This window comes from Prionailurus bengalensis, chromosome E4 (assembly GCF_016509475.1).
Source record: "Prionailurus bengalensis isolate Pbe53 chromosome E4, Fcat_Pben_1.1_paternal_pri, whole genome shotgun sequence".
Lineage (NCBI taxonomy): Eukaryota > Metazoa > Chordata > Mammalia > Carnivora > Felidae > Prionailurus > Prionailurus bengalensis.
In genome coordinates this window covers 63875252-63903059 of record NC_057360.1, presented here as the reverse complement: position 1 = coordinate 63903059, position 27808 = coordinate 63875252, and the positions used below count along the sequence as shown (strand labels likewise).

The 27808-nt window shown below is 45.2% G+C and overlaps 1 protein-coding gene across 7 annotated transcripts; it reads left to right on the top strand.

Moving 5' to 3' along the window:
• Window positions 1-283: 283 nt before the first annotated feature.
• On the top strand, window positions 284-27808 carry LY9 (lymphocyte antigen 9). Of its 7 annotated transcripts, XM_043567685.1 has the most exons (10): window positions 290-471; window positions 4047-4376; window positions 16683-16958; window positions 17453-17758; window positions 18856-19125; window positions 20384-20491; window positions 21375-21428; window positions 23696-23949; window positions 24324-24395; window positions 27370-27808. In XM_043567685.1, the coding sequence occupies exons 1-10, from the start codon at window positions 348-350 to the stop codon at window positions 27436-27438; spliced, it is 1863 nt and encodes a 620-aa protein (XP_043423620.1). In that variant the 5' UTR covers window positions 290-347; the 3' UTR covers window positions 27439-27808. The 7 variants fall into 7 exon arrangements, 5 of the variants coding, with proteins under 5 accessions (XP_043423621.1, XP_043423619.1, XP_043423622.1 ...); XR_006295266.1 differs by lacking the exon at window positions 27370-27808 and having other exon boundaries at window positions 287-471; window positions 20384-20547; XM_043567688.1 differs by lacking the exon at window positions 18856-19125 and having other exon boundaries at window positions 292-471.

Here is a 27808-nt window from a genome sequence, read left to right as displayed (position 1 = left end):
ATCTTAAAAAAAAAAAAAAAAAAAGAGGTGATTACACACGGGCACGGATACCAGGAGGTGGAGATGTTGAGGGGCCACCGTTAGGGCCGAGTTTAGAACCCAAGTTTCCTGATGCTGAAGAAGGTGATTCCCCCCATGGATTTGCAAATCCCACGAAGGCCCTGAAAAGACGTGGGACCCCCTACCCCAGCCTGAGCATGTGGGAGGAGTCTGTGGTACCAGATATAAATAACCCTTCCTGGGACACACACACACACACACACACACGCACGCACGCACACATGCACAAGCAGGGAAGCTGTGGTAAGCACTTCCTCTTTCAGCCTGAGGTCTGAGAGAAGATCATCATGGCGGGTCCAAAGAAACACCCAGATGACTGGGTGCTACGGTCCTTCTCCAGGAAACCACAGAAGAGTCAGCTGCACGTATTCTCTCCCTTACTGTGGACACATCTCCTCTTCCTGCTCGTGGGTAAGTCCACATTGCGGCCACCACCACTTGCTCGTGGTGTCCCTCTGGGGCCGGTCACATTCTTTGCTGGTAAACTCAGGAAACTCTTCTCTTCGTGGTCATTCTGCGGGTTCCACCTCATTCCCAGCTGTGTCTCCGTGTGTGAGTGCGTGCACAGTCACTCACCATGAGTAGATGGCATCCTAGCCCCAGTCTCAAACAAGTCTGGGCTCAGACTGTGTTCCTCTCGCCCTCACGTTTTCCTGCTGAGAAATGCTGAGTGGTGAGTTTGCTCCCCACACAGTGTGGATAGAATGCACGGAGAGATACGGAAGTTTCCCCTGATGACTAACCACCCCCCTTTCCTCGGGACACATAGAACTCCTGGAACTTCTTTCTACGTTCTGCTATGTTTATCTTCTATCCCAAACTTCAGGCTTCCCTGGGGATCTGGAGATGGTCTGGTGGCACTGGGCTAGGTGGCTGCTCTCTGAGTGTCCTTTGCTCCTCACATCCTACCTCCCCATCAAGGCCCAAGTCCTGCAAGTTTCTGGGAAACGTCTCTCAGCAGCATGGCCAGCAGGCAGAGCTGACCCACTACCCCAGGGAATGTCTCAGCCGCCCGGTGTGGTGGCATCTACTGTCCCCTGGTAATCCTATTTTCCCCAGGGCCTTGGGGCACGGTACAGTAGCATCGGGACCCGAAAAGTAGTGGGAGTAGGAAGGGAAGTCAGTGAGGGGAGTTCTAGAAGAACTCCCAGATGCATGTGTGGAGGAGAGGGGCCTAGATTCCAGGGCTGAGGTCAAGTCTGAACTCTCCCCATTTTTCATTTTCATCATTGCTCACCGTAAAAACATCGGAAGCATCACGGCTCTTTATATCCACACCCAACTCTTGGGGTGCTTCTTGGTTGTGTTGGATAAACCCGAAATTAGCCAATGCAATGTCACCCAAGCCTCAGGTGACCAACAAGGCAATTTCCAGGCAGAGAGGCATCTCCCTCTGTCTAGCTCCACCAGACGGGATAACCTCAAACTTCCCTGTTTTGGTCTAGCAGGGAGTTACCTTGATGCTTTTGTGGATCCAAGGAGTGGTTTCAGGAACTTAGGAGACAGTAGGGTGAAAAGTCCTTCCGTTTTAGTGTGTCAGGGAGCAGAACGTCCTGTCCCCTGTTTGGAGAGTAAGGATTCCTGTCCCCTTCAAGGTCCTTCCAGCTGGACTAAGAATCCAATTGACACGAGACAGATTAACAGGAGAAAATACAACTTAATAGTGTATGTATGGGGAATCCACACAGACACGGAATTTCAAAGACAGGCAAAATGAGGTCTGTATGTCATCCCAAACTAAGGAGAAGGGGGCAGGGGTCTGGGACTTCCGAGGGGAGGCGAGTAGTTCACAGGGCGACAAAGAGAACGGATGTTTGGTAATTAGATGTTCGCCGTGCCATACAGATGGGTCACGCAGATCTGATTTATCTCTGCTCATAGCTCTTATCCTGGGAAAGACCCCAACTTAGAGTCTTCTATGTAGTGAAGGGAAGGGCAAAGTTTCTCTTGAGCCCACACGGTCTCGATCGCCTTCAGCTCAGAATAACCTTCATGCCAAAGTGGCTTACCTTGGGCCAGTTGGAAACATTTGAAATTAAATCCTTGTTCCATTACTTCCTAGCTGTATGAGTCTCTGCGTTCTAAGTAGAGAATGTGATTCGTAAATTGGATCATGCAAGACTCTCTCAATAGATTAAAAATGATACATGTCAGTGCTCGGTACCTAGTTGGTAGAAGCTGATTGTTATAATGATCACTAAGTGGCTTATTTGGAAACTAGTAAAGGCAGAGAAGCCAAATTCAGTTATCACGACCGTTGAATGTCGTTTGACGATTTGCCACAATAATAGTTCAAAATAAGTAGTTCGAAATAAGGTGGCTGATACCTGTTATGTAGCATTGTTTGCTTCACCAGGTAACAGGTAACAGGGTTTGACCGACACGAACCGCCTCCCGCTCCCCTTGCTGACAGTCTGGGGACCTTTGCTGATCTTGGATGTGAAGAGAGAGCTGACCGACCCTGTCGTCTCAAGCAAATAGTTAAAACGCTTGAAATTTTAGCTCCTCACCTGTGAACAAAAAGGTGGGGGGGGGGGGTGCTAGTCACCAGGTAATTTTGAGGATTGAATGAGGTGATTTCTCCATGACGTAGCAATCGCCAGCATCTTCCAGATGGGAAGAGCTCTCTGTAAGGCAACTTCAAGCCAGCATCAAAACCAACCAAGTTTCTCCCTTCTGACTACCCCCCAGAATTCACCTGAAGTGACCTAGCCTAGCTTGTCCAAGGTCCCTAGCTCTGCGTCCTTCCTAGCTGCCTCTCCACAAGGTCCAAGTGCTTGGATGATGATGGATAGAGAACCCTCCACACACACACCTGATCTCCACCAGTCTGGGAGTCTCTTCTCTGTATCTGCATAATTCTGTACCCTCTGGGTATTCAGAGCATGCCTCGGCCTTTTTCCATCAGTCCAGGCTGTACCTGGGCCTTTTCTCTCTCTCTCTCTCTCTCTCTCTCTCTAACATTTTTTACTTACTTTTCCGCCCAGATTCCTGGAGTAATCTGGGGCCTGAACCCATCTGATCTAGTCCGGAGTTTTCAGAGGACTCTCCAGAGCCTCAGAAGTCCTTGAATCTGGGGATCCAGGCTGGGGTCACCCAGCCGACATTCCCAGGGCCCCTACAAGGAAATGAGCTGCCTCGGACAGATGCCGGGCCTCTGGAAGCCGTGGTAACAATGTTTATCGGGGATCTTGGTCTCTCCTGAGATGAGGCAATTAGGAGAGGATTCGACGCTACTTACTGTTCCGAACCCCAAACCTTGTTCCTAAGGAGAGACCAGATTCCCCGGCCAAGGCAAAGCCAGTCTGAGATCCCCTGGGCCATGAGGGAAAGCAAGAGTGAGACAGATGCTCTGTTTGTTGCTAACATCTTATTATGAAAATTCTTGAGCCCAGAGAAAGCTTGAAAGAATTTTACACTAACACTCATATGCTTCCCACCCTGGACCTGCCATCACTTGGATTTCACTCGCCTTCTCACACACCTGTCCATCTATCCACCTGTCCATCCATCTCGCCATCTAATTTTTAAAAAGGTGCTCCTTTTTTTTTTTTTACCTCTTTTGTTCTTTATGATTTACAGCAACGTGATTTTATTCCAACTCTGTCATCTCTGTTCACTCACACCCATAACGAACATTTCTGTCCTATAGATGAGTAAACTGATTCTCGAAGAAATTCAAAAATTCACCCAAAGTCACAAGGCTAGTTTCCCTGCTGGGACAGAAACCTAGAATGTGTCTGTTTCACTGATTATTGTAGATGCATTCATGGGAGAAAGTGAATGAAAGTTAATTTGGGGAATGAATGAATGATTTTGTTAGGCAACAAGCCTAGAGGAAGGAGGGCTGGCATTTTATTTCACTTCTCATCATCTGGGATTTATGCCCACGATGTTTTTATTGAATGAGTGAATGAATGAATGAATGAATGAAGGCTGACTTGAAGAGTCCAACTGCTCCTCCACTCCCTCTTCTGTCGCTGTAGGACTAGAAGCCTCTGGAAAGGACTCATCACCCCCAACAGTGGTGCCAGGGATTCTAGGGGGTTCGGTGACTTTCTCCCTGAACATTTCAGTGGACACAGAGATTGAGCACGTCACCTGGAATGGTCCCCAAAATGCTCTTGCTTTAGCAGTCACAGAAACACAAGTTATCATTATGGACAAAAGCTACCAGAACCGACTGAACATCAGCTGGAACTACTCCTTGTCTATCAGCAACCTGACTTTGAAAGACGCAGGATCCTACAAAGCCCAGATAAACCGCAAGAATTCTAAAGTCACCATTGATGAGGAATTCATCCTGCGTGTCTATGGTGAGTTCTAGAGGGCTTCTGTGGGTTTTGATCTTTTGGGATTTTTTTTATGTTTATTTCTTTATTTTTGACAGAGAGGGTAGCAGAGAGAGAGAGGGAGAGGGAGAGAGAATCCCAAGCAGGCTCCACGCTGTCAGCACAGAGCCTGACGCTGGGCTCGAACTCACAAACTGCGAGTGAGATCATGACCTGAGCCAAAATCAAGAGTCAGGCACTCAACCGACTGAGCCACTCAGGTGCCCCTAATCTTTTATTTTTAAAAGGAGATTTTTTTTTTCTCTCCAGCAGTTTATCCCTCGAGGACAGATAGGACTATCTTGTTGGTCACTTTCATCCGGTTCCATAAATATAGATGTCAGAGTGAAAACACAGACAAAATAGGTTTAAAAGCCGTTTGTATTCTCTTTTCTGTAACCCTGTTATAATACCCTTTACCCATCTATACTAGCTTGCTAGGGCTGACATAACCAAATACCACAGACGGGGTGATTTAAACAACGGAAACTTATTTTCTCACGGTTCTGGAGGCTGGAAGTTCAAACTCAAGATATCAGCAGGTTGGGTTTCTCCTGCGGCCTGGCTTCCAGGCTTGCCAATAACTACCCTCTCGACACGTCCTCACACGGTCCTATCAAGAAAAGAGAAGCTAAAAAGTGTCCTTTTAAATAAATTGTTTACTGGTTAATGTATAATCCATGTAAGTCATTTTTTATTTTTAGGTTTTTTATTTTAATTCCAGTATAGTTAACATACAGTGTTCTATTAGTTTCAGGGTACAATATAGTGATTCAACACTTCTGTACGTTACTCAGTGCTCACCAATATGAGTGTTACCTGTTCCCTTTGTCCCCTTCACCTGTTTCACCCATTCCCCCACCACGCCTCCCTTCTGGTGACTAACAATTTGTCCTGTAGGGCTGAGAGTCTGTTCCTTGGTTCCTAATTTCAACTTAATTCCCTCTTTATATTTTTTTTAAGTCTGTTTATGTATTTTGAGAGAGAGCGCGCGCTAGATGGGTGGGGGAGGGGCAGAGAGAGGAAGAGAGAGGGGAGAGAGAGAAGGAGAGAGAGGAAATCCCAAGCAGGCTCCGCCCTGTCAGTGCAGAGCTCAGTCCCACGAACCATCAGATCATGACCTGAGCAGAAATGAAGGGTAGGACACCCAACTGACTGACCCACCCAGGCGCCCCCCCTTAATTATCTCTTGAAAGGCTCTGTCTCCGAATTCAGTCACATTCTGAGGTACCGGGGATCAGGACTTCAACATATGAATTTTGAAGGGACACGATTCAGTTCATAACAGTCTGCCCTCTGGCCCCCCCAAAACTCACTTCCTTCTCATATGCGAAATACATTCATTCCATCTCAGCAGGCACCCCACTATCAATTCTAAGTCCAAAAGCTTATCTAGATATCATCTAAAGCATTATGGATGAGACCTGAGATGTAATTTGTCTTGAGGCAGAATTCCCCCCGGGCTGTGAAGCTGTAAAACCAGACAAGTTATCTGTCTCCATACTGGGATGGTAGGATAGACATTCCTATTCCAAAAGGGAGCAATAGAAAAGAAGAAAGCGGCCATGGATCCCAAGGAAGTCTGCGACCTAGCAGGTCAAATTCCATTCAATTTTAACCTTTAAGAACAATCTTATTTGGCCTTATGCTCTATCCTCTGGGCCCCCTGGGTGGCCGCCCCCCCTCCTTGGCCCTGGGCTGCATCCCTGACCCCTGGAACCAAGAAGGAAATCGCCCCACCAACTGCCCCTGGGCCTGTGCCCTCTAGACCAGGGGGGCAAAGGCAGTGGCAGCCCTATCCACCTCTGAACTGCTCTTGGGCATATTCTTCCCTCTTCTCGAAGGATAAGGCATGATCTCAACTGAGTAGCTCTATTGGCCCATCCTGTAGAATCCCACAAGTGTGACAGCGTTTCTTAATTTTGTCCCACCTCTGTCCCTTCAGTCCAGGCTGGAAACACTTCTGCTGATAGAGTTGACTAAATCCATGAGTCACACTGTAATCTCTTCAGCAAATGTTGTCTAGCCACACCTTATAGGCTGAGAATTTTCTAAATCTGCAAGTTCTGGTTCCTTCTTTCTCAACACTTCCTTCTTCAATTTATGGCGCTCCTCTAAAATTTTACGACAAGCAGAAAGGGAAAACCACATAGTGCCCTCAATACTTTGCTTAGAGATCTCTTTAGCGAAATACTCAAATTTATCATTTAAATGTGCTACTTTCTTTTTTTAAAGTTTGTTTCTTAAATTTTTTTTAAGTTTATTTCTTTCGAGAGAGAGAGAGAGTGTGTGCATGTGTGAGCAGGGGAGGGGCAGAGAGAGAGAAAGGGAGAGAGAGAATCCCAAGCAGGCTCTGCACCGTCAACGCAGAGCCCGACCCAGGGCTCAAACCCACAAATCATGACATCATGACCTGAGCTGAAATCAAGAGTTGGACGCTCAACCAACGGAGCCACTCAGGCACCCCTGAATCTGCTACTTTCTACAAAACACTGGAACGCAATTTTTCTAAATTCTTCACCACTCTGTGACGAGTGGGTCACTTCCTCTAGTGTCCAATAACATGTTCCTCAGTTACATCTCATACCTCGCCAGAAACACCTGTAGGGTTCATATTTCTACCAATATTCTGCTCATGATAATACCCTGTGTGACTCTAGGATAACGGAAGCTTCCTCTTCAGCTCTCCTCTCTTCTTTCTGAGCCCGTACCAGAACCAACTTTAACATCCATATTTCTACAGTCTCTTGAGGACAGTCTAGGCTTTTTCTAACACATGCTTCAAAACCCTCTAGACCTGTAGCCGTTAGCCGAGTCCAAAGCCACTTCCACATTTTTCGGTGTTTGTTACAGCAGCAACCCATTTCTGGTACCAAAATCCATACTGGTTTGCTAAGGCTGCCATAACCAAGTACCACAGACAGTAACTTTAACAGAAGTTTACTTTCTCGCAGCTCTGGAGACCAGTCAAGATGTCGGCAGGTTGGGTTTCCTCCAAAGCCTCTCCCTTTGGCTGGCAAATAGCCACCTTCTCTCTCTGGGTTCTCATACGGTTGTCATTCTGTCCGTGTTGTCTGTGTCCCAGTCTCCTCTTCTTAAAAATTTGTTAATGTTTTTATTTTATTTCTGAGAGAGAGAGACAGAGAGCGAGCGGGGGAGGGGCAGGGAGAGAGGGGGACACAGAATCCGAACCAGGCTCCAGGCTCTGAGCCATCAGCACAGAGCCCGACGCGGGGCTCGAACTCACGGACCGCGAGATGGTGACCTGAGCCGAAGTCAGACGCTTAACTGACTGAGCCACTCAGGTGCCCCCTCTTCGTGTAAGGACACCAGTCATATTGGGTTAGGGACCATTCTAATGACCTCATTTTAATTTAATGACTTCTCTCTCCAAACACAGTCCTATATCCATATAAAAACATATTCTTAGGTACTTGGAGTCAGGGCTTTAACATCTGAACTTTGGGAAGACACAATTCAGCCTATGACACCATCTTTCTATCAGGTAGGTTTTTTAAATTGATTTGTAGAGGGCTCCGCATATATTAAAGAAATGGAATTCTATGCTGCGAATAGAAATAGACTGAATCAACTCTATTGAATCAATGATCGATTCTATAATGAATCAATGTGCACCGACATACAATTCCCAAGATATAGTGTTAATTTTTTTTCATTCCAGCATAGTTAGCATCCACTGTTATATTAGTTTCAGTGATTCAGCAGTGATTCAACACTTCATACAGCACCCAGTGCTCATCACATGTGTAGTCTTTTTTAAATGTTCGTTTATTTACTTATTTTTGAGAGAGAGAGCACACATGAGTGGAGGAATGGACGGGAGAAAGGGGGTCAGAGGTTCTGAAGGGAGCTCTGCACTGACAGCAGTGAGCCTGATGTGGGCTCGAACTCACAAACCATGAGATCATGACCTGAGCCAGTCAGATGATCAACCGACTGAGCCACCCAGACACCCTCATCATAAGTGTACTCTTAATCCCCTTCACTTAGTTCATCCATCGCCTACCCACCTCCCCTCTGGCCAGCCATCAGTGTGTTCTCTGTAGTTAAGCATCTTTTTTTTTTTTTTTTGGTTGGTCTTTTTTTTCTTCATTCTGTTTCTTAATTTCCACATATGAGTGAAATCATATAGTATTTGTTTTTCTCTGACTTATTTCACTTAGCTAAATACTCTCTAGAGCCATCTATTGTTACAAATGGCAAGATTTCATTTGTTCTTATGGCTGAATAATATTCACTTATATATACCATATCTTCTTTATCCATTCATCTACCGATAGACACTTGGGCTGTTTCCATAATTTGGCTACTGTAGATAATGCTGCAACAAACATAGAGGTGCATATATCTTTTCAAATTAGTGTTTTCATATTCTTTGGGTAAATACCCAGTTGTGGAATTACTGGATCATATGTTAGTTCTATTTTTAATTTTCTGAGGAACCTCCATACTGTTTTCTGCAGTGGCTGCACAAGTTTGCATTCCCACCAACAGTGCACAAGGTTCCTTTTTCTCCACATCCTTACCAACACTTGTTGTTTCTTGTGTTTTTTTGTTTTAGCTATTCTGACAAGTATGATATGATGTCTCATTGTAGTTTCGATTTGCATTTCCCTGATGATGAATGATGATGACCAACTTTTTTTTTTTTATCTATTTATTCTGAGACAGAAAGACAGAGAGAGAGACAGAGAAAGAGAGAATGAGCAGGGGAGGGGAAGAGGAGGAAGAGAGAGAATCCCAAACATGGGTTTCTGCATGGTCAGCAGAGCCATAAGATCATGAGAGTCAAAATCAAGAGTCGGTCGCTTAAACAGCTGAGCCACCCAGACGCCCCAAATATCTTTTCATGTGTCTGTTGGCATCTGGATGTCTTCTTTGGAGAAATGTCCGTTCATGTCTTCTGTCCATTTTTTAATTGGATTATTTGTTTTTTGGGTGTTTAGTTGTATAAGTTCTTTATATATTTTGGACACTAATCCTTCATCGAATACGTCATTTGCAAATATCTTCTCCCGTTCAATAGGTTGTCTTTTCGTTTCATTGTTTCTTTTGATGTGCAGAAGCTTTTTATTTTGATGTAGTCCCAATAGTTGATGTTTGCTTTTGTTGCCCTTGCCTCAGGAAACATATCTACAAAAATGTTGGTATGGCCAATGTTAGAGAAATCACTACCTGGGCTCTCTTCTAGGATCTTTATGACTTAAAGTGTCACATTTAGGTCCTTAATCCATTTTGAGTTTACATTTGTATATGCTGTAAGCAGGTGGCTCAGTTTCTTTCTTTTGTATGTAGCTGTTCAGTTTTCCCAACAGTATTTATTGAAGAGATTGTCTCTTTCCCATTGAATATTCTTGCCTCCTTTGTCGAAGGCTAATTGATATATAATCATGGGTTTATTTCTGGGCTCTCTATTCTGTTCCATGCATCTCTGTGTCCATTTCTGTGCCAGTGCCATACTGCTTTGATTACTAAAGTTCTGTAGTATATCTTGAAATCTCGTATCATGATACTTCCAAGTTTGTTCTTCTTTTTCAAGATTGCTTTGGCTATTCAGGTTCTTGTGTGATTCCATACAAATTTTAGCATTGTTTGTTCTAGTTCTGTGAAAAATGCTGTTGGTATTTTGGCAGGGATTGCATTAAATCTGTATATTGCTTTGACTAACCTGGAAATTTAGTAATATTTGTTCTTCCAATCCATGAGCATGGAATATCTTTCCATTTATTTGTGTCTTCTTCAGTTTCTTTCATCAGTGTTTTACAGTTTTCAGAGTACAGATCTTTCACCTCCTTGGTAAAGTTTATTCCTGAGTATTTTATTAATTTTGGTGCAATTGTAAATGAGATTGTGTTCTTAATTTCTCTTTCTGCTGCTTCATTATTAGTGTATAGAAATGCGATGCACTTCTGTATATTGATTTTGTACCCTGCAGCCTTACTGAATTCATTTATCAGTTCTAGTGGCTTTTTTTTTTTTGGTGGAATCTTTAGGGTTTTCTATACATAGTATCATGTCATCTGCAAATAGTGAAAGTCTTACTTTTTGTTACCAATTCAGATACATTTTCTTTTTCTTGTCTAATTGCTATGGCTAGGACATACAGTACTAGTTTGAATAAAAGTGGTGAGAGTAGACATCCTTTCTTGTTCCTGACCTTAGCGGAAAAGCTCTCAGTTTTTCACTATTAAGTATAACGTTAGCTGTGGGATTTTTTATATATGGGCTTATTTTGTTGAGGTGTGTTCCCTCTAAACCTACCTTGTTGAGGATTTTTATCATGAATGGATGTTGTTCTTTGTCAAATGCTTTTTTTGTATCTATTGAAATGATCAGATGCTTTTTATCCTTTCTGTGTCTATGGGATGTATCACGTCATTTGATTTGTGAATATTGAACCACCCTTGCATTCCAGGAATAAATCCCACTTGATCATGGTGAGTGATTTTTTTTAATGTATTGCTGGATTTGGTTTGCTAATTTTTTGTTGAGGATTTTTGTATCTATGTTCATCAGAAATAATGGGGCGCCTGGGTGGCGCAGTTGGTTAAGCGTCCGACTTCAGCCAGGTCACGATCTCGCGGTCCGTGAGTTCGAGCCCCGCATCGGGCTCTGGGCTGATGGCTCAGAGCCTGGAGCCTGTTTCCGATTCTGTGTCTCCCTCTCTCTCTGCCCCTCCCCCATTCATGCTCTGTCTCTCTCTGTCCCAAAAATAAATAAACGTTGAAAAAAAATTAAAAAAAAAAAAAGAAATATTGACCTGTAGTTCTCTCTCTCTCTCTCTCTCTCTCTTTTGGTAGTGTCTTTATCTGGTTTGGAATCAGGGTAATGCTAGCCTCATAGAATGAATTTAGAAGTTTCCTTCCTCTTCTATTTTTTGGAATGGTTTGAGAATAATAGGCATTAACTCTTATTTAAATGTTTGATAGAATTCATCTATAAAGATGTCAAGTCCTGGATTTTTGTGTTTTGGGAGTTTTTTGATTATTGATTCAATTTCATTGATGGTAATCAGTCTGTTCAAATTTTCTATTTCTTCCTGATTCCGTTTTGGGAGGTTATATTTTCTAGGCATTTATCCATTTCTTCTAGATTGTGCAATTTATTGACATAATTTTTCATAATATTCTCTTATAATCCTTTGTACTTCTGTGTGTCAGTTGTTATTTATCCTCTTTCATTTCAGATTTTGTTTACTTGAGTTTTCTCTCTCTCTCTCTCTCTCTGTCTGAGTCTAGCTAAAGGCCCATCAATTTTGTCGATCTTTTCAAAGAAATAGCTCCTGGTTTCATTGATCTGTTCTATTGTTTGTTTGTCTGTTTTGAAGTTTTGATTTCATTTGTTTCTGCTCTCATCTTGATTATTTCTTTCCTTCGACTGGTTTGGGGTTTTGTTTGTTCTTCTTTTGTAGCTCCTTTAGGTGTAAAGTTAGGTTGTTTATGTCAGATTTTTCTTGCTCCTTGATGTAGGCCTATATTGCTATAAACTTCCTTCTTAGAACAACTTTTGCTGCATCCCAAAGATTTTGGACTGTTGTGTTTTCATTTTCATTTTCTACGTGTATTTTTTTTAATTTCCTCTGATTTCTTGGTTGACTCATTCATTGTTTAATAGCATGTTATTTAACCTCCATGTGTGTGTATTTTTTCCAAATTTTTTCTTGTCATTCATTTCTAGTTTCATAGTGTTGTGGTCAGAAAAGATGCAGATATGACTTTGATTTTTTTAAGTTTGTTGAGACTGGTTTGGTGGCCAAGTATGTGACCTATTGTGGAGAATGCTGATGAGCACTTGAAAAGAATGTGTATTCTGCTGTTTTAGGATGAAATGTTGTGAATATATCTATAGATCCATCTGTTCCAATATGTCATTCAAAGCCACTTGTTTCCTTGTTGATTTTCTGTTTGGATGATCTATCCATTGATGTAAGTGGGGTGTTAAAGGCCCCTACTAGTATTGTGTTACTATCAATTACTTCCTTTTCTTTATGTTTGTTATTAGCTGCTTTATGTATTTGGGTACTTCTATATTGGGTTCATAAATATTTACAATTGTTATATATTCTCATTGGATTGTACCCTTTATGATTACATAGTGTCCTTTTTCTCTTGTCACACTCTTTGTTTTAAAGCCCATTTTGTCAATTATATAAGTATTGCTTTGCCAGCTTTTTTTTTTTCATTTCCATTCACATAATCAATGATTTTCCATCACTTCACTTTTAATCTGCATGTGTCTTTAGGTTTGAAATGAGTCTCTCATAGGCAGCATATAAATAGATCTTGCTTTTTTTTTTATCCGTTCTGCCATGCTATGTCTTTTGACTGGAGCTTTCAGTCCACTTACATTCAAAATAATTATTGACAGGTATGTACTTACTGCCATTTTGTTGTTTGTTTTGTGGTTGTTTTTGTAGTTCTCTTTCTTGTCTGGCTCTCTTTCTCACCATTTGTTGGCTTTCTTAGTGATATACTTGGATTCTTTTCTGTTTATTTCCTTGCATATCTATCACTGATTTTTGATTTGTGGTTACCATTAGGTCTATATATAACATCTGTTTCATATAGCAGCCTATATTAATGGTCATTTAAATTTGAACCTATTCTTTACTCATCTCCCTCCCACATGTTAGGTATATGGTGCCATACTTTACATCTTTTTATTTTGTGAATCCTTTGACTGATTTCTACAGATAAATTTATTTTTATTGCTTTTGTGCTTCCTACTTCTCTCACTCCTACTTATGATCTTTCCTTTCCATTCAAAGAGTCCCCTTTAACATTTCTTGCGGGGCTGGTTTAGTAGTCATGGATTCCCTTAACATTTGTCTGGGAAACTCCTTGTGTCTCCTTCTATTCTGAATAATAGCTTTGCCTGATAGAGTATTCTTGGTTGCAGGTTTTTTCCTTTCAGCACTTTGAATATATCATGTCACTCCCTTCTGTCCTGCAAAGTTTCTACTGAAAAATTAGCTCATAGCCTTATGGGATTCTCCCTTGCATGTAACTGTTTTCTTTTCTCTTGGTGTTCTTAAATTTTTCTCTTTATCACTACTTTTTGCCATTTTAATTCCTATGTGTTTTGGTGTGGACGTCCTTGGGAGATTTTGGGGGGCTGTGTCTCCTGGATCTGGATTTCTGTTTCAGAAATCAGATTCAGCAAGTTTTTACTATTATTTCTTCAAATTCTCTTCTCCTTCTGGGATCCTTATAGTGCTATTATTACACTTGATGGTGTTGCTGAGCTCCCGGTCTATTTTCTTTTTATTTTTTTTTTAATTATTTTTTTCCTCTGTTCAGCTTGATTGTTTTCCATTACTCTGTCTTCCATGTCACTGATCTGTTCTGCTTTCTCTGGTCTTTTTATTCCATCTGTGTATTTTTAATTTCAGTTGTTGGGTTCTTCTCTGTGTGGTTCTTTTTATGTTTTCTATCTCTTTTTTAAAGAGAGGTCTTCCACTCCACTGAGGTCCTCCACTCTTCTCAAGTCCAGTGAGTATCTTTATGACCATTACTCTAAATTCTTTATCAGACATACTACTTATCTCCATTTCTTTTATTTCTGTTGCCATGATTTTGTCTTGTTCTCTCATTTGGGACATAGTCTTCTGTTTCCTCATTTTATCTAACTCTCTGTATCTGTTTATATGTGGTAGGAAAGTCAGTTTCATCTCCTGCTCTTCAAAGTAGTGGCTTGGGGTGCCTGGGTGGCTCAGTCAGTTAAGCATCCAGCTTCAGCTCAGGTCATGATCTTACAGCTCATGAGTTCAAGCCCCATGTCAGGCTCTGTGCTGACAGCTCAGAGCCTGGAGACTGCTTCAGATTCTGTCTCCCTCTCTCCCTGCCCCTCCCCTGCTTGTGCTCTGTCTCTCTGTACATAAAATATAAATAAACATTTGGAAAAAGTAGTGGCTTTATGAAGAAGAGGACCTAGAGTGCCCTGCAGTGCAGTGTCCCTTGTTCACCAGAACTTGGAGCTTCAGGGGTGTCTCCTACGTGTGTTGTGTACGCCCTGCTGTTGTGGCTGAGCCACTTTTGCCTTCACTCCAGTCATCTGCAATGGCTGTCCTTTCCTGTTGTGGGCAGGGTTTGGTCCTTGTGTTGTTAGTGGGCCAATCTGGGGCCCTGGCCTTGAGTCAATTCAGACCAAGCATTTGCCAGAGATGCAGTAGCACTGAACTGCAGGGTGCTTTCCTTGTTTTGTTTCCAGAAAAGCTTTCATTGGTGGGCAAGGCCTGTAGTCAGACCAGATGTCTGTCCCCGGCCCATTGCTGGCCCCTGCTGGCACTGCTTGCACACTGCCAGGCTTGTGGCCTCACTTTGGATGGGCTCCACCCAAGAGTGCACTGGAGGGGGCAGGGCCACAAGAGAAAGCAGGGGCAGGCTTGGCAGCATTATCAAGGTTTGCGCTGGTTGGTTGCAGAAGGGGACCTATAGCCAATGGGAACCAGGCAGGCTGGGTTGGAGGGAACAGATCTGCAAAAGCGGTGGGGCCGGAGGAGGAGGGATTAGTGTGGAGGACAGGGTGTCTGGTGTTAGCAAGGTTTGTTCAGGTCTGCCGTGGGAGGGGACCTAGAACAGAGGCATAACTGGAGAGGGCATATCTATGGGAGAATGCAGGGGTGGAGTGTGCGGCTAGCAAGTTAGGTATTAAGTGTTGGCCCTACACTGGTTCCCACAGGTGTCCATGTGTCTGGGCTGGCGGGCCAGGGAGGGGTATGATTTCCACCAGCTCCCTCGTTCCTGGAGAAGCTCTCAACAATCTCTGCCCCTACAGCACACACTCTGAGATTAGTAAACAAATGCCTTTCCCATATATTACAGGGGTTTCAAACTGCTGCTTCTATGTTGTATCTCCAGAGCCGTTTGTGGTGCTGCCTTTTTAAGGGCAGGTACTCAGTTTCCTCTCCCCCTCCCAGAGCTGAGCCCACTGACTTTTAAAGTTTCAGGTGTTAGGGGACCTGGGTGGCTCAGTCAGTTGAGCATCTGACCTCAGCTCAGGTCATGATCTCACAGTTCGTGGGTTTGAGCCCCAAGTCAGGCTCTGTGCTGACAGCTCGGAGCCTGGAGCCTGCTTCAGATTCTATGTCTTCCTCTCTCTCTGCCCCTCCCCCACTCATGCTCTGTCTCTCTCTCTTTCTCAAAATTAGACATTAAAAAATAATGTTTAAGTTCCAGGTGTTAAGCCCCACTGATTGTAAGAACTCATGAAATTAGGCCCCACTGTTTTTCAAAACTAAATGTTATAAGGACTCATCTTCCCTGTATGAGAGTCTGTTTCTGTCCCCTCTTGCACCTTCCCTCCCTTGGACAGTCCTGTGTGTCCATTTAGCTCCCAACTGCATCTCTGCCCTCCCCACCCTCTTTGATGTGACCTCTTCTATACATCAGCTGTGGAGAGTTCGTTCTGCTAGTCTTCAGGTCGTTTTCTGGGTTATTTACGTTGATGTGGGTGCTACCTGGTTGTATCCATGGGACAAAGTGAGCTTGGGGTCCTCTTACTTGGGGTCCATCTTCCCCAGAAATCCAATATGTTGTTAGATTTTTAAAGGGTTCAGAACAGTATATATAGTATGCTATCATGTATGCATCTATACCTAGGATATTTCTAGAAAGATCAACAAGAAATGCCTCGGAATAATTCCTGGGGAGAGGAAATAGGTGTCTGGGACAAGATAGCTTGCTTTTTAAATTATATACTCTTTCGTGTATCTTTTCAATTTTATGTATTACTAATTCCCCAAAAAAGCAAACTTAAACACACACCTGTACACACACACACACACACACACACAGTGGATAGGGGAAATGGAACAAAAGGGAAGGAAAGGACTAGGAAGGAGTTCTGGAAGCACAACGGGTCATAAATTCAGATCAAAAGACAAAAGGAACTCAAAAATCTAGAGGCAGAGCTCCCTACTCCACAGTGTTTGGGGCTGACTCATTTATCCATTTATTCACCAAACATTCAAGAGTGACTTTCAGGGGCCGAGCCTGTGTTAGACGTCCAGGCGCAGGCATTGGCCCTGTCCTCAAGTAGTTCAGATACTGATGGGGAGGGGAGTAATCAGTCATGTTGAGTCATGGAAGTAACACCTGTCGAGGATCTATGGAAATGTAGAAAAGAGGCAGTCTAGCCTGAAAACTTCCCCTTGAAGGATGCTGACTTCTTCCTTCTCTGCCTAGCTCTTCTGTCATCATCACCTTCTTCTCTCAGCCTTGTCCTGCTGCAGAAGGAATGTGAGTAGTCTCATTGCTGTTGTCCATACAGAGCAGGTGCAGGTGCCTCGAGTTGTCGTGAAGTCCGTGAACATGTCTGATAGTGCCTCCTGCAACATTACCTTGATTTGCTCTGTGGAGAGGGCAGGGACAAGTGTTCTGTACAGCTGGACCCCGAAGAACACCCATGCTTCTGAATCCCATGGGGCCTCCACCATCACCATCTACTGGATGCCATGTGACCCAGACCTGCCATACACCTGCACAGCCAGGAACCCAGTCAGCCAGAGCACCTCCGGCCCCATCCATGTCCGGCAGTTCTGTACAGGTACAGGTTCCACTTAGGCCCTCCTGGCGATTCCAGAAAGTCTCAGTAGCTATGGAACCCTGCCAGGGTTCTGGCAGGACACAGGTGGAATAGGGAAGCAAGAAGATAGGCTTGAAGACCCCTCGTACTCTACCATCTGAGGCCTGAGAGAGACTGATGGGGCATCTAGGAACTACCAGGGAACTGAAACTCTAAGGGTAGAACAAGGGAAGGGAAGAGAGTTTGGATGAAGAGATCCAGTTTGTTCTTTGCTTGGGTGGGGGTATCCCCTGGGGTCTCCTCAGAAGGTCAGGAAGGGCAGGAGAGGACTGGGTATGTGAAAGGCAGAGCCAGGTGCATATCTGTCTGTGACAAGTGTTCCGCAGGGATGCCTCATGATAGGAAGGGAAAGGGGGTGTGGGCAGGAGAGCATGTGGGACTTCAGTCTCCTTCAGGCAGGCTGAGGGTTAATAGGGCCAGTAACTAAAGTCACAATGTCTCATCTCTGATTGCAGCTCCGGGAGCCTCCAGAGGAGGATCAACGGGGGAGACAGTGGTGGGGATCCTCGGGGAGTCAGTCACCCTCCCCCTAACACTCTCGGCCAGTCACTACGTGAACAACATTGTCTGGATGTTTAACACATCTATTATCACCAAAAAGCAGGAAGTGAAGCCCAAGATTCCTGACAAGAACTCTGGCCAAGACTACTCCCTGAAGATTGGCCAGCTAAAGATGGAGAATGCTGGCCACTACTATGCCTATGTGTGTTCAAAGGCCTCCAGAGTCATCAGCAGAAAACATTTCACCCTGCTCATCTACCGTGAGTTTCTGAGCAGAGCGCTAAGCATTAGATTCCTTCCCTGAAATGTTTCTCCTCTTTGCTGCTTTCCCTGCCTCCTGCTTCCCTCAAGCCTCTCCTCCTACCAAAATGCCTCAGGCCACCTGAACAACTATTGGGTCCACACCAGTCAACTCACAGGAGGAAAAATTTTTAACCAGCAGCTGGGCAAAATCCACCTACCAATGTCCCCCTTCTAGACTTCCAGTTAGGTCTCCACCATCCAACTTTCAATACTCGCCACTGTTTTCCTGCATCGCTTATCGTTTTTTTTTCTTTTATATATATCGAATATTATCATTTTTGAATAAGAGAACAGCTGGCTGGAGTGGAATTGGAGAAGACTGAGGAGAAAGCCTTTAGTGTCCAAAGACCCTCTGACCCCCAACGAGGGCTGCTTGGCTCTCCTGTCATCACATCCCCTGCCTGGGTTTGTTGATGTCTAAGTAGCTGAAAAGAGTCACTGTCCATGGTTCTGCTAAGGTATGCTGGAAGTCAGCTAGTCCACGTCGATAGCAGCTGTGACTCAAATCTAATTTTTTTTAAGCAAGAAGATTTAGTAAAAATAATAATGCATTGGGAACAACTGATGCCCATCTTACATTTCTGTTAAAATTGCTAACATTTATTGGGCACTAACTCTGTGTCAGTGCTGCACTCACCCCTCTACACTTTATCTCCTGAATAAAAAAAACTTAGACGATGGCACCTCAGCACATAAGCCTTGAAGAGTCTTTGGAGCACATGGAATGTTGTGCTTACTTGTGTGGAAGGGTTTGCTCGTCCTTCACAGGGTACTCCATAGAATGATGTGGTATCTTTGTTTTTCTACTTTTTATTAACTCCTTTAACATCCGAGCATCCAAGCATCCAAGAGTTGAACTGATATGTCTGAGATTTCATGGCCACTAAGGGAAAGGCCAAGTGCACTCCAAAATGTCTGTGACTCCTGGAGGCACTTTCTCAGCCCTAAGGCAGTTCCAACACACAATTTCATGAGCATATTCTGAATGAGTAAAGACGTGGTGACTGCCCAGTGGGTGGGCCTGGCTCTACATTAGGTCTTTCTCCCCACACAGGGAGGCTGAAGAAGCCAAAAGTTACCGGGAGCCTTGAGCTCACTGAGGATGGCATCTGCAGGGTCAGCCTGACATGTTCAGTGGAGGACAGTGGACACAATGTGACATACTTATGGACCTTCCTACAGAAAGGAACTGTCATGTCCCAAGGGGGATCTCACCTCAATATCTCTTGGAGAAGTGATGAAAATCATCCCAACTTCACATGTACCACCAGGAACCCTGTCAGCAAGAGCTCCCAGTCATTTCTTCCCGGTGACATCTGCCCAGGTTGCCTTGGATCCAAGAGTCTGCATTCTGAGTGGTTCTTTATGAAGTGCAGCGAAGGAGTGTGGGCGAGAGTACTTTAGAGCAGCACATTCCAATAGAAATATAATGGAAACCACACATGGAATTTACATTTTCTAATAGCCACATTAGATAAAGCAAAAAGCAACAAGTAACATTAACTTCAGTGACATATTTTGCTTAACCCGCTATATCCAAATATCATCATTTCAATATGTAGCCAATATGCAATTATCCTGGAGATAATTTACATTTCATGTTGTGCTAAATCTTTGAAATCTGGTACGTTTTTACACTAACACCACATCTCAATTCAGATGCCAAATTTTCATGGGAAGTACTTGATCTGTATTCAGATTTCATAAAACTTAGAGTTGAAAAGCTAGATTTACATATCCAAGTTGCTCCAAACCTACTTATCAGGTTTTTCAATAAGAAATTGAATAGCCATACTTCAATTTCAATTTTTAAAAATTAAATAAAGTAAGCAATTCAGCTCCAGAGTCAACCTGGCCACATTCCAATGGCTCCTGCCATGGCTCGTGGCCACTACACTTGAGAGTAGAAGCAAGAAATGAAGCCCTGGTGGCTCTTACTAGATGCCAGGCACTAGTCTAGGTCCTTGTGAGTTTTAACACAGTCAGCTTTACAATAATCTTATGTGGCAAATATTCTTATCATTCTCCATTACATGAAGAAACCGAGACTCAGAAAGTATAAGGGACTTGAGCAAGGCCACACAACAAAAGCATGATTGAAACCCTGAGCTCTGTGCTCTGTTCTGCTCTAGAAGGAAGTAGAAAAAAGGAAGGTTTCCCTAGAATGTGACAAGGCTAGGTCAGGCTAGCAGATGGATTTAGAGCCCAATTAAGTGGGAATTTTGACTCTGTCTTGAGCCTGGAACTGCCCTTATATCATTGACAGAAAGGAGCAGTGTAGTGTGATGGATAAGGGTGTTTAGGAATCAGGCAGCCTACGTTCAAATCCCGTTCAGGATGAACTCTGCGACACTGGGCAAGGGGCTCTACCTAGAGACAGTGTCTGTCATAAGACAGACTATAGCTTCTTGTCCAGAACAATACCTGCTCAATGAATAGTTGTAGAATGAATGAAAAGGAATATGCTCTGCAATAGCATGAAATTTTAAGAGGCAGGTAGGATGGTCATTATGCTGTGTCCACTGATGGTTCCAACCTCTCTACCATTATTTATACTAATACCATTCATTTCCTCTCCAAAGGGCACGAGAGAAACATGAAGCTCTACATTGGACTCTCCTTGATGGCTCTTATTCTTCTGTGCTTTGGGATCTCCATCTGGTGGTGCATGTGGAAGCAAAAAGGACGGCGTGGGTTTCTGAGATCAATGGCATCTGCCCTAGGCCATATCCTGGGACCTTTGCAGGCTTGTCTGTCCTCTCATGATCCCCCCTCCCCCACACTCCTTTCCGCACCACCCCCCCCCCGCCCCTCCTCCGTCTATCCGAAGACCTCATTTCTTCTCAGAGTGATGGGGAGGAGGGGTGCTCATTGTGGGGAAGGCAGGGGAGGAGCTGGCCTTAGGGACAAACGTTACCAGAGACTCAAAAATGACCAGAGCTCTCCATCCCTCACCCCTACTTTGTCCTTCGAGCCAGCTTAGTTCTTTCCTACTGACCCCAGCTGACGTGTGGGGTGGAGTGTACCACACCACAACAATTGCTCTCTCCAGACGCACACCTACTAGGAGATACGCCACCAGGAAGAGAAAAAAGAGGTTTCCCTCCAACTCTCATTTGAAAGATCTCTCATTGGCCTGGCCTCGGGTCATGTGACCATGGCTTGGCCCAATCACGTGGCCAAGGGGATTAGCTATTATGATTGGCAGCTCCCTCGGAATCTCATATTGCCGTGGAAATGGACTAGTTCCCAGAAAGAGCCTATTGGTTAGAACACGTAGGATCCCTGGAATAACTGATGCGAGCCAACAAACCAATCTGAGGAGTGGCTACCACAGATGGGGCAGAGGGATGGCAGGAGGCTCCAGGGCCGCCTTCTCAGCTGAAGATGACCTTAGACTCTGGTCGCCCTTTCACGTAGGTTCCTGCTCACATCAGGGTTCACCTCCTCCCTAAAGCCTTTTCCTTGGCCGTGTCCCCAGGAATCTCTCCCCATCTGTTTCGACGCTCACAAAATCAGACGCCTCTCTCCTCACAGCCCTATTGATAAATCTTCTCTACTTTGGTTTCTCAGACTCAGTCCCAGACTCCAGCTCCAACCAAGCTGAAACCCCAGCGGATGCGCCAGGTAATATCCCCAATGACACAGGCTATGGGGTCCCTGGGCCCGATGGGAGCTCCAAGGCCTGGCTATTTATTCTATGTGGTCTGCCAACCAGCGACATGAGTATCAGCCAGGAGCTTGTTAGAAACGCAAATCTTGGGCCCCACCCCAGAACACTGAGCTCTAGTCCGCATCTTCACAAGGTGAATCATATACCTGTTAAAGTCTGAGAAATAATGTGGTTTGGAGAAGGAAGGCGGTTTGGGGTACAGAAACCACAATGAGGATGGACTCCAGAAAGAAGGTGACCAAAGCTAGGAGAGGCAGCCTGCCCTCTGGGGTCTCTAGAGCTCCTCAGGCTTTGATCACTATCACTTGAACTTAGCCTCTGATGAGGGTGGAGTCATTTTCCTCATTCTGAGAATGGAGACACAAAGGCCAGATAGAATGGCAAATCTGCGGCAGAAGCCAAACTAAAACCCAATGAAAATTAAACCCGTGAGACCGTCTAGACACCTATGACCCAAGAGCATCACTGAGGAAGTAGTTTCCCAATTTCTGAAAAAGCTAAGGCATGCTTTCTTCAAACAAAATACTGCGCAACACCCCAACAGCACAAAGTGTGTGAAGGCGGGCCTGTCCTGACAGGTGTTGGGGTGGTGAGCTGAGATGCCTGCGTCTTACCTTCCCACCCCCGTTCCCATCCCTTGGTGTCCTCAATTACCACCTTGAACTCTAAGCTCTGGAGTTCTAAGGAATCCCCAGACTCCACCCACTCAAACAAGTCCTGCTTTTAAAAACCCCTGGTGACCCCTCCTGGAGGAGATCCCCCATGGAGATGTACTAAGAGGAGGGACTGGGTGGGAGGCCAGGGGCTCAAATAATCCAACAGTGCAGGCTTCTCTGAAGAAAAGTATAACCAAGAGAAAGGGGCCAAGAAACAGGACTGAGGCTAAGGGTGGAGCTTCCCACCAGCTACCTCCTCACAGCTGGCAGGGCGGACCCTGGTCTCCCCCAGCCTGTGCCCTCATTCCTTGGCACCCTGGGCACAGTAGGAGGAGTAAGGTAGTACTGGGGACACCACTGTCACCCCTGCCCTTCCGCCCTCCCCAGCGCACCTTTCCTCCACTCCCGTGGTCTGCTTCTTTAACCTCTCCACCATCTCTCCAAAGCCTCTCCATCTTCTGTCACTGCCTAGGTTCATGCTGTCACCATTTTTTTTTGTTTGTTTTATTGAATAGGATTTTTTTTTAATTGAAAACTCATATAGTCACATGGTATACAATGAAATCTCCCTCCAAATCCCAATCTCCTAGTCTCTCCAGCAGCCTTCATTGTTAGGATGTATTTCTAAATCCTTTCAGAGCCTTTTAATGCATTTACAGGCATCAGATACATTTGTGCATGCGTGCATGTACGTGTGTGTGGTGGGTGTGTGGGTGGGTGCCCTTCATTTAATTACACATAAGGAAGCAATCTGTAACATTTTTCTGAAACTTGCTTTTTGAATTTAACAGAATATCCTAGTAATACTAACATGTATATGAAGACTGTCTCCCATTTATTCCATCCTACGGATGTGCCTTAATTTATTTCACCAGACCTCATCACTAGACATTCCCATTCCTTGTTACTTCTTCCCTAAAATAGCGTACTAGTTTCCTAACTGGCCATGCCTTCTCCTTCCTATCCCTCCTCCTTCAAGAGCAGGTCTGGGGCACCTGGGTGGCTCAGTTGGTTAGGCATCTGACTCTTGATTTCGGCTCAGTTCATGATCTCACAGTTGTGAGATGGAGCCCCACGTCGGGCTCCTGGTTGGGCAAGGAGCCTGCTTAAGATCCTTTCTCCCCTCTCTCCCTTTGCCTCTCCCCCGCTCACTCACATGCCCATGTGCATTCTCTCTCTCTCTCTCTCTCTCTCTCTCAAAAAATAAAACAAAATAAAATAGAGAAGAGCAGGCATAATGACCTTTGTGTTTTCCCAGAGTACCCATCATGGCACTTATGATGGTTCACGCAATGGGGCCACTTCTGCTCCCTGAGAGTTGCTAAGTCGTCACACGTGAATGCTTGAAGGGAAGGAGGAAGGGAGAGTGGGATGGAACCCCCTAAGGGAAGACTGGAGAACAACCTCTCCTCCAGTTCTTAAGGCCTCACCCGGGGTAGAAGTCAGAGTAGCTTGGCTCTTTCCACAAAACAAGAAAGAGGGGGGCGGCCATACTTTCTACCGACCCTGCACAATGTGTTCAAAACTCACCGCTGGCCACACACTGTGCAACATGCTCTCCCAAGGGTATGAGAAGCTGGACACTCTTCTCAAGACTGCCAAGCAACGGTCTAGGCCCCCCTCTGCCACCAGCTCTGACAGCAGTGGAACAACCGAGGAGACGACAGACATGGTCAAGGCTGGAAGATACCAGGAGGACACTGGACCTGACTCGGCTTCTGAGAGGCAAGCAGAGTACGATCTCGTCATGCTGAGGAATGCACCTGCACCTACGGCCCAAGACAACACGGTGTATGCGCAAGTATTCCTCAACTTGCAGGTGAGCCCTTTTGACGAGTACACCTTCCCTCCTCCTCCAGTTCTAACACCATCCAATATCCTGGATGACTTAGTCCCCCCACACGGGGAGCCAGGACCAGCAGCACACGGGCAGACAAGTGTGGCTCTGCTCATGTTAACCAAACCTTGGGATCCCTTGGAGTGAAGGAGCTCATCCTCGGCTCCCAATCTTGGGCCATTAATAAGGGAGATGTCAAACAACCAGAAGCACTGTACCCACCGCACTAAGACAGCCACCGCCCTCTGTGTGAAATCTGAACCTGGTGGGTGTCCCCTCTCCTTAGGGGCTGAGAGTGACACCCTGAAAAGCTCTCATCTGGTGAGTACAGATAGTCTGATGTTGATCTGTTACAGGGAAAGACCCTAGTTCCTCAACAGAAAGAGGGTTCGGCCACAATCTACAGCTGTATCCAGACACCTCAGAAGGTGAGAACAATTTTTTCTGTATCCCGAGGCTCTTAAAGTAAGGAATTATTGTGCAGACCATTTTAACTGAAAGTCCTAGATTCCCATGGCAAAGGAGCTTAAGTCCTACCCACTATCTGCCCCCCCCCCCCCCAGACACACTCCGTGGTCAATAGAGATGCTTACACAAATGTTTCCGATTTATATCTGTTTGGCCAAAGGCTAAACATTTCTAATTGAATTAATAATATTTTATACTGATTATTCTTACCACTAACTAGCATAAGGGGCTGCAAACACAAATAGTGTATAATCTATGTATATTTCTAAATCTATTTCTTTTTTTTTCCTTTTTCTATAGCTAATCTTTATTGCTTACATTGTGCCAGGAATTGTGCTAAATGCTTCACAAGTTGTTGTTGTTGTTATTGTTGTTTTTAATGTTTACTTATTTTTGAGAGGGGGAGAGAGAGAGAGAAAGAGAGAGAGCAAGCAGGAGAGGGATAGAGAGAGGGGGAGGCAGAATCTGAAGCAGCTCCAGGCTCTAAGCTGTCAGCACAGAGCCCGAGGTGGGGCTCGAACTCACGAACGGTGAGATCATGATCTGAGCTGAACTCGCATGCTTCACCAACTAAGCCACCCACATGCCTCCTAAATCTATTTCTAACCCATCTCAATCCACCAAAATGGCAATTTCCCCAAATAATTAGAAATTAGCCAAGAGTCCAATGCCAAGATGTTTTGGAGAATGTGCCATTAACTACAACACATTGGTTTTATTGTGGTGTTAAAAGATCCCTTAATGGTAGAACTTACCATTAAATAATAATAATAACCCACTTTAACACGAAATTTTACAGTTTACAAAACATTGATATTCTCGCATGATCCTTAGGACAGCTCTATAAATGTGCTGTCATCCCGAAGCCGAGATCCGGAGAAGTTAAATTTGCCTCAAGTCATACAGATAGTAGTTGGACTTTAAGTATTAAAAAACCACAAGGAGCTTTAAAATAATCCTGAGTAATCTTAAACAATTAACCTTGGCTTGAATCTAGCTGCCTGCTTCACTTTCACTTCCCTGAGAACATTGGGTTCATATATACTTTTGCTTTCAAATCTCCAGAATTCCCTCCCTGTTTTCCTCCTTGTTTTAACATGTCCAAACAAGATTTTTTAAATGAGTATTTTATTTATTTTGAGAGAGAGAGAACGTGCAAGCAGGGGAGAAGCAGAGAGAGGGAAAGAGAGAACCCCAAGCAGGCTCCAAGCTCAGCGTGGAGCCCAACACGGGGCTCGATCTCACGACCCTGAGATCATGACCTGAGTCAAAACCACGAGTCGGATGCCCCACTAACTGAGCTGCCCAGGTACCCCCAAAACAAGACTTTAAAAAAGAAGAGCCCTCAAAGCTTTTCAGTTATGCTACTTCCCTGTGATTGATGAATCAATCAGTAGACATTTATTGAACACCTTTGGTTTGCCCAGAACTGGGCTGAGTGCTCTGGGGATTCAGATGTGTTTAAGGCACCATCCTAAACCTTGAAGACCTGTTGTTTTCTTGGCTTTCGGTGAAGGAGTGGAGTTGCTTCGGTCACCTGCAGGGGCAAGGAAAACACTCTACATTAGTTGGGCAGTTCCCAAGCGTTTTCCAGACATTGGAAGCGGAAGATACCACTGCACTGAGGTAGACAGGAAAGGCTCCACGAAAAAATTAATTTGAATTAGACCTTAAAAGATGGATAGAGGGGCGCCTGGGTGGCCCAGTCCGTTAAACATCCGACTCCAGCTCTGGTCATGATCTCGTGGTTCGTGGGTTTGAGCCCCAAATCGCGCTCTGTGCTGATGGTGCAGAACCTGCTTGGGATTCTCCCTCCCTCTCTCTCTCTACCCCTCCCCCACTTGGGTACCCTCATGTACACACACACTCTCTCTCTCTCTCTCAAATAAACTTGAAAAACTGGACCGAATTTGCTCAGTAAAAGTTTGTGCAGATGTGTAGCTCAGTTCAACCATCATTGGCCTCCTGTCCTGTCTTGTGGGAACGTGGCCTATGCTGAGCCAGTAAGGGACGTCACCTATGGCCTTGAGGCCACACCTGTACTTTTCGCTGGATTCTCTCTGACCTGGGCCTCTGTGTTTGGGCCAACACTGGTCAATCTTAAAGTCAGGGACGTCAGTCCCTGCTCTGAGTTTCAGAATGGCCTGGAGTCCCCACATGTCCGGTCAGTGGTACGTGGGTCCCACCCCAGGGACTCCAGACCCCCGCAGCCACCCTCATCCACAGCCTAAGTGGAAAGCAATGCATTTCCCCAGCCAAGGCCTTAACAGGATTTATCCCTTGCCTTCAGAATTTTGAGGACCCGTCCTGATTCCAGGTCCCCTAAGGCTCTCGTTGCCCACTTGGGCAGGAAATTCTCAAACTTATTTTCTGACCCAAGTCCCGGCACGACATCTCGAAGGTTTATGCCACCGTCAAGCTATTGCCGGCCCCCCGCCTCCCCTGCTCCCTGCATCTGCTCACATCTCAACTGTTCCTCAGAGCCCTCCCTGAACAGTCTCCAACAAGGAGGCCTCAGAACCTTGGGACCACGAAGGCCTACTGGTCTGGGCCATGACTTTGATCCATAATCTCTGCCACCCGAAATAGCTTGACATCTTTACATTCTCCAGCTGGGCCAGAGGCTGAGTTCATTAGACCATGGCTTCTTGAGAGCGAGGCCTTTTATTGTCATTTTTGTAGCCCCCTCACCTTGCAGCGCTAAACTGTCCTCTCTCTCCCTCGTGGAGAGCCTAGCCAACTTCCCATTAGGAGAGTCCCCATAAATGCCTGCCGTCAGCTCGATGGATTGTTCCATTGCTGGGCCAGTCCATATGATCCGACTTCTACACCATGGACCTGGCCTCATCTCCCTCTCTCACCGGCACAGGGGCGAGGAAACCAGCGCCTCCCAGGCTTTATTAACCATATTCTTGCGTGTCTTTTGGCTCACAGGTGGTGCCACCACCACAGCAGAATGATCTGGAGTCTCCTGAAACCCCTACCTATGAAAATGTGGACTGAAAAGAAAAGCAGCTGCTGCTTCTCTCCCTGCGGTCGGAGAGGGTTCTGGACTGTGTAGGGCCTGGCGCTCTTACAGACAGAGCACTTCAGAACTGCCTTCAGCATCTCAAAGGTGCCTGGGTTTGACCCTCGCCCTTCCTTTCACCCTTGTAACTTCCCAAGCCCATGAACATATCAGACACAGGCTCCTTCTTGGAGTCCCTGGCCTTCAAGATGCCCCTGCTCCATCCATCTCCACGCAGGCTCAGTTTCCCCCCTCAGTTCAGATGCACCACCTTAGAGCTTTGCCAAGGCTGGCCACATGTGGCTGAAAGGGCCCTGGACCTTCACACCATCTTCTAAACAGGTGATAAAATGGATCCAACAGATA

Coding starts and splice junctions, on each gene's coding strand:
- LY9 (XM_043567684.1), top strand. CDS start 348: ATGGCGGGTCCAAAGAAACACCCAGATGACTGGGTGCTACGGTCCTTC. Junction 19,126..20,383: donor TCCCGGTGACATCTGCCCAG/GTTGCCTTGGAT, acceptor TCCTCTCCAAAG/GGCACGAGAGAAACATGAAG. Junction 20,492..21,374: donor GTGGAAGCAAAAAGGACGGC/GTGGGTTTCTGA, acceptor TTGGTTTCTCAG/ACTCAGTCCCAGACTCCAGC.